Consider the following 12,131-nt stretch of genomic DNA (forward strand, 5'->3'; position numbering starts at 1 on the left):
GCCATATCCTTAGTTTACCTTTACATACTTTTCTTCATAAAGAACTAATAGTTTAAATAAATATTTAAGAGCATAGTCTCTGTCCTGCCCTTACCCACCACCATTCCGTAAGTACCAGGAGCTCATGTGTCTCATAAATGACCTGTATTGTTTGTAATGTAAAATCCCTTTTTTGTGTATTTTTGACAAATTATTTTAAACTTTGCATTTGCAGATGTCTACACTGAAAATCCCGATGAGAAATCCATTATAACGTATGTGGTGGCCTATTATCATTATTTCTCCAAAATGAAGGCTTTGGCTGTGGAAGGGAAACGAATCGGAAAGGTAAGACCTTAGTGGTGTTGTAAGCATCTCTATTTCAGGAAAAAATATGTTGTAGTATTTGTATTCTTGATTGGTATCAGAGGTTTGCTAATTGTAAGGGACCCTTAGAGTCCATTTACACAGAAAGATTATCTGACAGATTATCTGCCAAAGAGGAAATACTGAGATTTCTCCTCTTTTCAAATCCATTTCTGGCTTTGGCTTCAGATCTTTGGCAGATAATCTGTCAGATAATCTTTCTGTGTAAATGGACCCTAATGTTTTATCTATTGCCTTTCAGAGGTTAGTGCTTTTGACTGATGGTGCAGGTTTTGCATAGAAGTACTTTATGAGTGATAGGTGATACTGGAAGGAAGCAATACTGGCTTTAAAGCAAATGTAGCCTCAGTACATTCGATAAGATTTGCAGACGAATAGAATCAATGGCGCCGCATCATAGAGGGGCAGGGTTTCCTCCCACTGGGGGCATCGGCTTCCCCACGCCGACACCGTTCTATTCATGTGCAAAACTTAAGGCGACTCTGTACCCACAATCTGACCCCCCCCCCCCAAACCGCTTGTACCGTCGGATAGCTGCTTTTAATCCAAGATCTGTCCTGGGGCCTGTCTGGTAGGTGATGCAGTTATTGCCCTAAAAAACAAGCCTTGCACCGCCTCTCCGTCCCTCCTCCCCACCATCCTCGTCATTAGGAATGCCCTGGGCGGTATTTTTCCTATTCATCACTTGTGTGAACACTAAACATGGGCCTTAACGATCCAGCACATAGGCAGTGTTCAGACAGGTGATGAATAGGAAGAATCCTGCCCAGGGCATTCCTAATGATGAGGAGAGTGGGAAGGAGAGATGGAGAGGTGGTGCAAGGCTTTTGCTCACACACTCTAGGCTACGCTAATTTGACACAGGGCTGCGAGTTTAAAAGTTGTTTTTTAGGACTGCATCACCTGCCGAACGGACCCCAGGACAGATCTTGGTTTAAAAGCAGCTATCTGAAGGTACAAGCCGTTTGGGGGGCGACAGATTGTGGGTACAGAGTCGCTTTAAAGCTAATGTACTGATGGTAAATTTGTTTTAAACACCAATATGGTTTATACAACAAATCCGCTAAAATTAGAGAAGTCATTTTAGTAAGAAAGAGACATCAGAAGTGCTGACAGCTCTATACTGAGGTCAGGGAGTGGAATGACTGCTGTTATGGTTATACAGTGCCTAATTTCCTTTACGCTGTCATAGTAATGGGTCGATTTGGCAGATTATCACTGAGTGTTATAAAGACAATGATCAGCTTATGACAACCATCATCAAGTCTTTATGTCCTGACCTAAAACCATCAGCCGCCAATTGCATATGGCTACATGTAATAGTGATGCACGGCTGACGGCTGTGTAAAGAAATTAATAAAGTCCATACATACCTGATCCCTAATGTAAAATAATAAACCTTATACATACCTCACTGAGCTCTTTGGTGTCCTTCTTGCTTCTGTCCTCTACCCGCAGACACCACTAGAACTTCTAAGACGGTCTCTGAAATGACAATACCTATGCCAATCACTGGCCGAGCCATGTCTGTGCAGCCCTTGCTTTTACATGTGCAATAATAAAGTTTATACTTACCTGGCTTCCCGGTGTCCTAGTATCTTTTCCCTGTGTTTCCTGCTCCCCACAGCCAGCTCTGACATTTCTATCTCCATGTCTTCAGTGACAGGCAGCTCAGCCCCGCAGCCATTGATTGGCTGAGTGGCCTGTCAGTATACAGTAGATCTGGGGCAAGAGGTGTCTGAGGTGGCTGCAAGGAGCAGGAAACGCAGGGAAAATACACTAGGACACTGGGGAGCCAGGGTAAGTATAAACTTTATTATTGCACATGTGAAAGCAAGGGCTGCATGAACATCGCTAGTGAGATATATACAGTCCATGCTCACTTACATTGCTCATCGGGCCAAAGTAGCAAAATACCTTGACTCAGCCCTACTCACCCAAGTCTTGGTTAAGGGAAATCACCAACAGTATTGAATGTTTCAGAAAATTTCTCCTGAATATTCATCGGTGTTATCCTGTATTTTTTCCAAGCTTTACCTTTGCTACAATTGTTCTGCTTTTCCAACTTGAACAGGCAATTTGATCACTGGCCAGTCCATAACATTGTTAGGCGATGTACCTACAATGGGTATGTGCCGCCAATTAATGGCAAAAAGCGGCCATCTATTGATCATGATCATGTAATTGACAATAGACAGGGCGAAGGTTGCCAGCTGTTTCTACTGGGTGCCTTTCTTAGTCTGGCCTCTCCCCATTGACCTGTCTGGCACGGGTGACCCCACCGGGAGTACTACTCCCACCAGCTTAGCTCAATGAATCACCAAGGCACGCAAGCTCCCTCACCACGTCAAGGTGAAGGCACCAAGAGGGAGCCCCTCCTCCCTAGCCCAATTTTACCCATTCTGAACATTAATTTACCTATCCTTTGTAAAAACCCACAAAGAACTCCTTAAAAGCTCCTGGACCTTCCCAGCCCTTAATGAGGACCCGGTCAGTGTTTATCCCAGCCCAGGTCTTCCCAGCACCCTTAAAAAGTCTAAAACATTGTTGGGACATCTAACAAGATCTAACACCTAAACTAAATGGAATATATACAGTTTGCCCATGGGGTGCTAAGGCACAGCGTCCACTCCGGGTCTAGGTTCAGGGAAATCACCATCCCGCTAGGCCTTCTAGTAGTGGAGTCCAAACTGCCTCAGCATCACAGGGGTGCCCATTCTAATGGAGACAATGTCCTCCACCCGTTTCCAGAACATTGAGGGGCCACTCAAAGGAAAGGGGCAGTCGAGCTGAAGCTGCAGACGGTTGTCTCCATCCTGTATTTTTAATTTAAACTCATCTTACGTTGTCTTTTTTTTAAAATAGCACATTTAATTTTGACAGTCAGTTATCTAAAACCCTTACTTTATTGTCTTTGCATAGAAAATATACAGTTAGCTTAAGGGCTGTTAAGGCCCACCCTAGCCTCCTAACATTGTCCCACCCGACGCCCAGCCCAGGCCTACCCCACCCGCTGACACGGACCCACCCGGCACCCTTAAGAATTCAAAAACATTGTTGAGACATTTAACACCTCAACTGGACATATACAGTTTGCCCATGGGGTGCTAAGGCACAGAGTCCACTCCGGGTCTAGGTTCAGGGAAATCACCATCCCGCTAGGCCTTCTAGTAGTGGAGTCCAAACTGCCTTAGCATCACAGGGGAGCCCATTCTAATGGAGACAATGTCCTCCACCCGTTTCCAGAACATTGAGGGGCCACTCAAAGGAAAGGGGCAGTCGAGCCGAAGCTGCAGACGGTTGTCTCCATCCTGTATTTTTAATTAAAACTCATCTTATGTTGTCGATTTTTTTTTTTTAATAGCAAGTTTAGCTTTGACAATAAGTTACCTAGAACCCTTACTATATTGTCTTTGCATAGAAAATATACAGTTAGCTTAAGGGCTGTTAAGGCCCACCCCAGCCTCCTAACATAGTCCCACCCAGCGCCCAGCCCACACCTACCCCAGCCACTGACACGGACCCACCCGGCACCCTAAACAAGTCAATAACATTGTTGAGACATTTAACACCTCAACTGGAAATATACAGTTCGCCCATGGGGTGCTAAGGCACAGAGTCCACTCCGGGTCTAGGTTCAGGGAAATCACCATCCCGCTAGGCCTTCTAGTAGTGGAGTCCAAACTGCCTCAGCATCACAGGGGAGCCCATTCTAATGGAGACAATGTCCTCCACCTGTTTCCAAAACATTGAGGGGCCACTCAAAGGAAAGGGGCAGTCGAGCCGAAGCCGCAGACGGTTGTCTCCATCCTGTATTTTTTATTAAAACTTATCTTACCTTGTTTTTTTTTTTAAGAGCACATTTAGTTTTGATAATCAGTTATCTAGAACCCTTACTGTTTAGTCTTTGCATAAAAATATACAGTTAGCTCAAGGGCTGCTAAGGCACACCCCAGCCTCCTAACATTGTCCCACCCGGCGCCCAGCCCAGGCCTACTCCAGCCGCTGACCCGGACCCACCCGGCACCCTTAACAGGTGAAAAACAATGTTGAGACATTTAACACGTCAACTGTTAATATACAGTTTGCCCATGGCTTGCTAAGGCACAGAGTCCACTCCGGGTCTAGGTTCAGGGAAATCGCCATCCCGCTAGGCCTTCTAGTAGTGGAGTCCAAACTGCCTCAGCATCACAGGGGAGCCCATTCTAATGGAGACAATGTCCTCCACCCGTTTCCAGAACATTGAGGGGCCACTCAAAGGAAAGGGGCAGTCGAGCCGAAGCTGCAGACGGTTGTCTCCATCCTGTATTTTTCATTTAAACTCATCTTACGTTGTCATTTTTTTGTTTTCTTTTTAATAGCAAGTTTAGCTTTGACAATAAGTTACCTAGAACCCTTACTTTATTGTCTTTGCATAGAAAATATACAGTTAGCTTAAGGGCTGTTAAGGCCCACCCCAGCCTCCTAACATAGTCCCACCCAGCGCCCAGCCCACACCTACCCCAGCCGCTGATGCAGACCCACCCGTCACCCTTAACAAGTCAATAACCTTGTTGAGACATTTAACACTTCAAGTAGACATATACAGTATGCCCATGGGATGCTAAGGCACAGAGTCCACTCCGGGTCTAGGTTCAGGGAAATCACCATTCCTCTAGGCCTTCTAGTAGTGGAGTCCAAACTGCCTCAGCATCACAGGGGAGCCCATTCTTGTCGTTTTTTATTTTAATAGCAAGTTTAGCTTTGACAATAAGTTATCTAGAACCCTTACTATATTGTCCTTGCATAGAAAATATACAGTTAGCTTAAGGGCTTATAAGGCCCACACCAGCCTCCTAACATTGTCCCACCCGGTGACCAGCCCAGATTTACCCCAGCCGCTGACTTGGACCCACCCGGTACCCTAAACAAGTCAATAACATTGTTAAGACATCAACTGGAGATATACAGTTTGCCCATGGGATGCTAAGGCACAGAGTCCACTCCGGTTCTAGGTTCAGGGAAGTCGAAACTGCCTCAGCATCACAGGGGAGCCCATTCTAATGGAGACAATGTCCTCCACCCGTTTCCAGAACACTGAGGGGCCACTCAAAGGAAAGGGGCAATCGAGCCGAAGCCGCAGACGGTTGTCTCCATCCTGTATTTTTAATTAAAACTCATCTTACGTTGTCTTTTTTTTTAAATAGCACATTTAATTTTGACAGTCAGTTATCTAAAACCCTCACTTTATTGTCTTTGCATAGAATATATAGTTTGCCCAAGGGCTGCTAAGGCCCACCCCAACCTTCTATCATGGACCACCCGGTGCCCAGCCCAGGCCTTTCCCAGTCCTTTGATGCAGACCCGACCGACACCCTTAACAAGTCAAAAAGATTGTTCAGATATCTAACACCTAAATAAAAAATATACAGTTTGCCCATTGGTTGCTAAGGCAGAGACTTCACTCCGGACCTGGGTTCAGGGAAATCACCATCCCGCTAGGCCTTCTAGTAGTAATATGTAGGAGCTATGGCTTCTTCAAGGTGATTTTAGGAAGAAACAATGAAGACCTTTGGTGCAGAGAATTGATAGACAATGCTTTTATGCAGAAGTGTATACTTGTGGGGTGTGGCAATAATGCACACATGATGCATTGTTATGGATGTCAGCAGCAGCAGTCACAGTGACCTCAGCAGCACTCTGTTTGACCCCACTGGGCTGAAAATTACCCTTACATTCTGTGTACTATATATGCATGTTAATACAGACTCAATGCTAGTAGTCAGTCCATCCAATATAATAGCAGAATGAAGCAAATGGGGGCAATCATCTATGGCGGAGGACAACTATCTTGCTGACCAGAGGAATTAATGAGATTCAAGCATAGAAAGAGACGATGACATCACTAGCCCTTAACCAATCACAAAGCTGGGACTCTCAAGCATTTTGAAAATGGTAGCTTCCACCACAGCAATCTGGTACTCTGTAAGTCCATAGACATACTGAGGAGCAGGCTGGATTCTGTAGAGTAGCAGGATAAGTTGTCCAAGACAAAGATAACGAACAGGTGTAGGGTCATAGTCACCAGTCGGGATGTAGACAGCTCTGTCCTAACAATGAGGTTACTGCAAATACTAAAGGATTATCAGGACCGGCTGCAAGTAAATGTTATGCATTCCCCAGTGGGTGATAGTGTAATGGACAGCGAGTGTGGACCCGCTGTGCTACTCAACCGTTTTGGCTTTGGGCCACACCAGGGAGCGGGGTCTAAGTGCCCTCTAGGTTTTCACCCTTTATCCCGCTCCAGGATGCGGAAGCTGGACTTCTGCTGCTAGAGGACACCAGGTCGCTCCACAAGTGTGGTCCCGGTGTGAGCAGCAGCCTATCCCCAAGGACCAGAAGGAGTTGGTACGAGGCACCGGGGAACAGGCCAAATATACCTGGTCATCAGGCAGGAAAGTCAGGGCAGTATTAGGGATGATAGGAGTAATTGTAGTCACTCAGGTAGAGGATCAGGTAGGCTCTTAGTAATGAAGGGGACCTATGACACCATCAGCAGTTAGGATACTAGGGATTCGAGTCAAATGACTTGATATAGGGTATAGAGAAACAAGTTACTCTCAGATCAGACAGACCATCAAAAAGAAAAGCTAGATAGAAAGATCAGGGTTTGTCTCCCTCTTCCAGAACCCTTCTGGTTTGCCTTTGTTGTCATTATGGCAAGGATGGACAGTTTGCACGTTGTCCTGTTGTGGGGGGAATGCTACATGGTTGTTCCCATAACGTAAAGAGTCAACAAATGAGAGAGAACTTAATGTATGCGGGAATGACAGGCATAGACTTCACAAAGGTTTCTGAGTTCAGAAACTCAGAAAGTTCTCTCGTCTTTATCTGAAATGCACGGGTGTAATTGAAAGTATGTCCACACATGGTGGAGTTTCATAGCATTATTGCAATGAAGGACAGCTGGAGGTCAATTACATGATGTAGTCATCTTGTATTAATCCCTATAAGACATAGGAAACTGTAGATGTATCTCACTTACTGAACTAAAAATGTACCCTTAACTATCGGGATATTCCCCTTTGATAAACGTTAGCTCTATAAAATGCAGCTAGTTTAATGTGAGATTGTGGAACTTGTCTGCACTGTAGATTGGACCACTGAGAACATACAGACAACTATTGGGGTACACGTCTGTCATGTATTTTAGCTGTATAACTATCATTAATGTCATCCTGTTATTTTTTAAACCCATGCTATGTTGTCTTCATGTTTGAATAGCACATTTACATTGACTAATACGTTAACAACATTGTTGATACATGTATTACCAAAGCTTACTGGAATATACAGTTTGCCCATGGGATGCTAAGGCACAGCGTCCACTCCGGGTCTAGGTTCAGGGAAATCACCATCCCGCTAGGCCTTCTAGTAGTGGAGTCCAAACTGCCTCAGCATCACAGGGGAGCCCATTCTAATGGAGACAATGTCCTCCACCCGTTTCCAGAACATAGAGGGGCCACTCAAAGGAAAGGGGCAGTCGAGCCGAAGCCGCAGACGGTTGTCTCCATCCTGTATTTACTGTTTTAACATATTATATGTCAAAAAACAGAGCAATTTATAAGCTATGTGTAGCAGTCACGGTCTCTACAAGGTGATAACAAGGAGAAACAATGGTGCAGAAACTTATGGTGCAGAGAAATGGTAGACAAGGCTTCTATACAGAAGATTGTACTGAAGAAATTACAGGATATGGTTGAACATATAGCAGGAGGGGCCTAGGTTCCTAAGCTAAAGTAATTAATATTGTGTAAAATTAAAGTGCTTGGCCACTTTATAGTAAAATAGCTCAGTGTACAGTATTAGTAAGTGTACTCACTGTACTTACAGACAGCAGCTCTCTGTTGTACCTCTTAGAACTACAATCAGACTCCCCTCCTCCAGGCTGTGCTGCCCTGCTCTATGGTGTTTCTGTCCGTAAGATGTCTGACATGGAGGAGCATGTGACCATGCCCCACCTCCTGTGTCCACAAGTAAGCCTGTATATGCCTATGCAGGACACTGGGGGGTGGGGGTGGAGCATGGTCACATGCTCCTCCATTTCGGCCATCTTATGGACAGAAACACCACCGTGCAGGGCAGCACAGCTTGGAGGAGGGGAGTCTGATTTTAGCTCTATGAGGTACACAGGGAGCTGCTGTCAGTAAGGGCAGTGAGTACACTTACAAATACTGTACTGACAGATATTGGGGTACACCTGAATAACTATCATAACTATCATTAATGACATACTTTTTTTTTTTTTTAAACCATGCTACGCTGTCTTTATGTTTGTAGAGAACATTTACATTGCCCAATACATTAACAACATTGTTGATACATGTATTACCAAAGCTTACTGGAATATACAGTTTGCCCATGTGGTGCTAAGGCACAGAGTCCACTCCGGGTCTAGGTTCAAGGAAATCACCATCCCGCTAGGCCTTCTAGTAGTGGAGTCCAAACTGCCTCAGCATCACAGGGGAGCCCATTCTAATGGAGACAATGTCCTCCACCCGTTTCCAGAACATTGAGGGGCCACTTAAAGGAAACGGGCAGTCGAGCCGAAGCTGCAGACGGTTGTCTCCATCCTGTATTTTCTTTTTTAATATATTATTTTTTTTTAAAAGAGCAATGTATAAGGTGTTATGGGTGGCAGTCACGGCCTCTACAAGGTGATAACAAGGAAAAACAATGAAGGGGCCTATGACACCATCAGCAGTTAGGATACTAGGGATTCGAGTCAAGAGACTTGATATAGGGTACAGAGAAACAAGTTACTCTCAGATCAGACAGACCATTAAAAGAAAATATAGACAGAAAGATCAGAGTTTGTCTCCCTCTTCCAGAACCCTTCTGGTTTGCCTTTGTTGTCATTGTGGAAAGGATGGACAGTTTGCACATTGTCCTGTTGAGGGGGGAATGCTACATGGTTGTTCTCATAACGTAAAGAGACAACAGATTAGAGAACTCAATGTATGCGGTAATGGCAGGCATAGACTTCACAAACGTTTTTGAGTTTAGAAACTCAGAAAGTTCTCTCATCATTATCTGAAATGCACGGGTGTAATTGAATGGATGTTCACACATGGTGGAGTTTCGTAGTATTATCACAATGAAGGACAGCTGGACGTCAATTACATGATAAATCATAGTATGGAAATTAATAAACAGAACAAGATTACAATTAAATCTCCAAATGTAATCTCAATATCCACCTTCCCTCCTTTTTTTCATTTTTCCTTTCTGTACCCCTTTCTGAGCCTTCATTTTATTACACTAATAAAAATCATTAGAGCTAGGTAAAATGTGTGTAGTCATCTTGTATTAACCCCTAAAAGAGCAAACTGTAGATGCAATTCATTTATTGAACATGTATTCACCCCTATACTCATGGCTGTATTTACCACTAGGCACCAGTGGTCCGGTGTGTAGGGCAGCACCTTGCAGGGGGGCAGCACCAGGGAGCAGGATTTTTTTTTTGTCTCCCACCTTTCAGACTTGCCAGTAAATCAGGTGTCTTTTCAAAGGGTTGGGGGTATGGTGGTATTGGTCAGGTCTGGAATGGCAGTGTTATCCAGTCACAGTATAGCGATATTATTGAGGTCTGATGTGGCTGTGTTAGATATATGCAGACTGCTTTTATCAGTGATTCAATGTGGAAATTTGTTTATGTTTTAAGCAGTTAAAAACCATGAAAAACGCGATTCAGACAATGTTTCCACATGTAGAAAAATGCATGTGGCCGAAACCAGGCTCCCATTTCTTCCTCAGTAGTCATGTGCTGTTACCGGGATTATTGGCCATATGCCTATAGGTTACCACATGAGGGTCTGGCTGCGGCTGCATGTGGTGACGTACAGTAAATGTGGGAACGCGGCCTATGACTCATCAGATATCAATAGGTTGTTCAGAAGCTAGAAAATCCTGATGCTATTTGGTGAGTGAAGATGGGGCGTCTTCAGGTTTAGTGCATAGGGCAGCAGCAGCTGGTAATATGGCCCTGACTATACCAGATAGCAAACTTTGTCAAATGCAGATAGTTTAATGTGAGATTGTGGAACTTGTTTGCATTGTAGTTTGGACCAATCAGAACATACAGACAACTATTGGGGTACACGTATGACATGTTTTTTAGCTCTGTAAAAGGCAGCTAGTTCAATGTGAGACTTTAGAATTTGTCTACACTAAACAATGGATTTTTTTAAAAGGTACTGACAGCTATTGGGGTACACCTGAATAACTATGATTAATGTCATTCTGTTATTTTTTAAACCCATGCTATGCTGTCTTTTTGTTTGAACAGCACATTTACATTGGCCAATATGTTAACAAAATTGTTGTAAAATGTATCAACAAAACTTACTGGAATATACAGTTTGCCCATGGGGTGCTAAGGCACAGCGTCCACTCCGGGTCTAGGTTCAGGGAAATCACCATCCCGCTAGGCCTTCTAGTAGTGGAGTCCAAACTGCCTCAGCATCACAGGGGAGCCCATTCTAATGCAGACAATGTCCTCCACCCGTTTCCAGAATATTGAGGGGCCACTCAAAGGAAAGGGGCAGTCGAGCCGAAGCCGCAGACGGTTGTCTCCATCCTGTATTTTTTTTTATTAAAACTCATCCTACTTTGTCTTTATGTCTGAATAACACATTTAATTTTGACAATAAGCTATTTAAAACCCTTATTTTATTGTCTTTGCATAAAATATATACAATTTGCCCAAGGGCTGTTAAGGCCCACCCCAGCCTACTATCATGGACCCCCCTGGCGTCCAGCCCAGGGTTGCCCCAGCTCACTAACACAGTGTAACGCCCGGAGTAGTGGATCCACTGGACCGGCACCAGCGATGGCACAAACCTCACCAGGGAGCGGAGTCTAAGGGGCCGCTGGTTTTCACCAGAGCCCGCCGCAAGGCGGGATGGACTTGCTGCGGCAGGCGACCCCCAGGTCGCTACCCCTGGCTTGGTTGCTGGTGTCGGCAGGCGAGGCGTGGCTGGAGATGGCACAGGCAATAGTCTGCAGATGAGAGAGCACGTGACAAGCTGGACACAGGAACAGGTGGAGTGACAGGGGAACAGGAACCAGGAACAGGGACTAGGGACCAGGTAACGGACAGGACTCAGGAACAGGGACTAGGGACCAGGTAACGGACAGGACACAGGAACAACAGGGAGCTGGGCCAAACGCTATGGGAAGCATGTAGAGGCTCCAACACCTGTAGTGGGGCAGGGCTGGAATTTATAGGGAGTGATTGTGCACATGGACCAATTAGGAGAGCACTGCCCCTTTAAATCTGAGACAGCCGGCGCGCGCGCGCCCTAGGAGGCGGGGAGAACCGGTTGAGGACCACTGGCTTTAAGAGGGAGACATGGAAGGCGTTTGGAATCCGCATCGTAGGGGGTAGGCGGAGTTTGTAGGTGACAGGGTTGAGGCGTTTTAGCACCGAGAAAGGACCGAGGAATCGAGGACCCAACTTGTAGCTGGGAATCTTGAGTCGGACATATTTGGCCGAGAGCCAGACTTTGTCACCAGGGAGAAAATTCATGGCGGGTCTTCTTCTCTTATCCGCCTGGTCCTTCATGCGGACAGATGCCTTGAGCAGAGATTGTCGAGTCTGTTCCCAGATTGACTGCAGGTCAGATAACAACTCCTCCACGGCTGGGACCTCAGAGGATGGAGAGAGAGGCAGAGGAGGACGAGGGTTACGTCCATAGACCACATAGAAGGGTGACTTGCCTGTG

General features: G+C 45.3%; 1 protein-coding gene across 1 annotated transcript in view; it reads left to right on the plus strand.

Annotated features, from left to right (window-relative positions):
• Positions 1-12,131, plus strand: part of SPTB (spectrin beta, erythrocytic) — an 80,495-nt gene that overhangs the window by 21,002 nt on the left and 47,362 nt on the right. The window contains exon 8 of the mRNA XM_069950862.1: positions 215-327. Coding sequence (XP_069806963.1) covers positions 215-327 — 113 coding nt within the window. The remainder of the gene's footprint in view (positions 1-214; positions 328-12,131) is intronic.

This window comes from Dendropsophus ebraccatus, chromosome 13 (assembly GCF_027789765.1).
Source record: "Dendropsophus ebraccatus isolate aDenEbr1 chromosome 13, aDenEbr1.pat, whole genome shotgun sequence".
Lineage (NCBI taxonomy): Eukaryota > Metazoa > Chordata > Amphibia > Anura > Hylidae > Dendropsophus > Dendropsophus ebraccatus.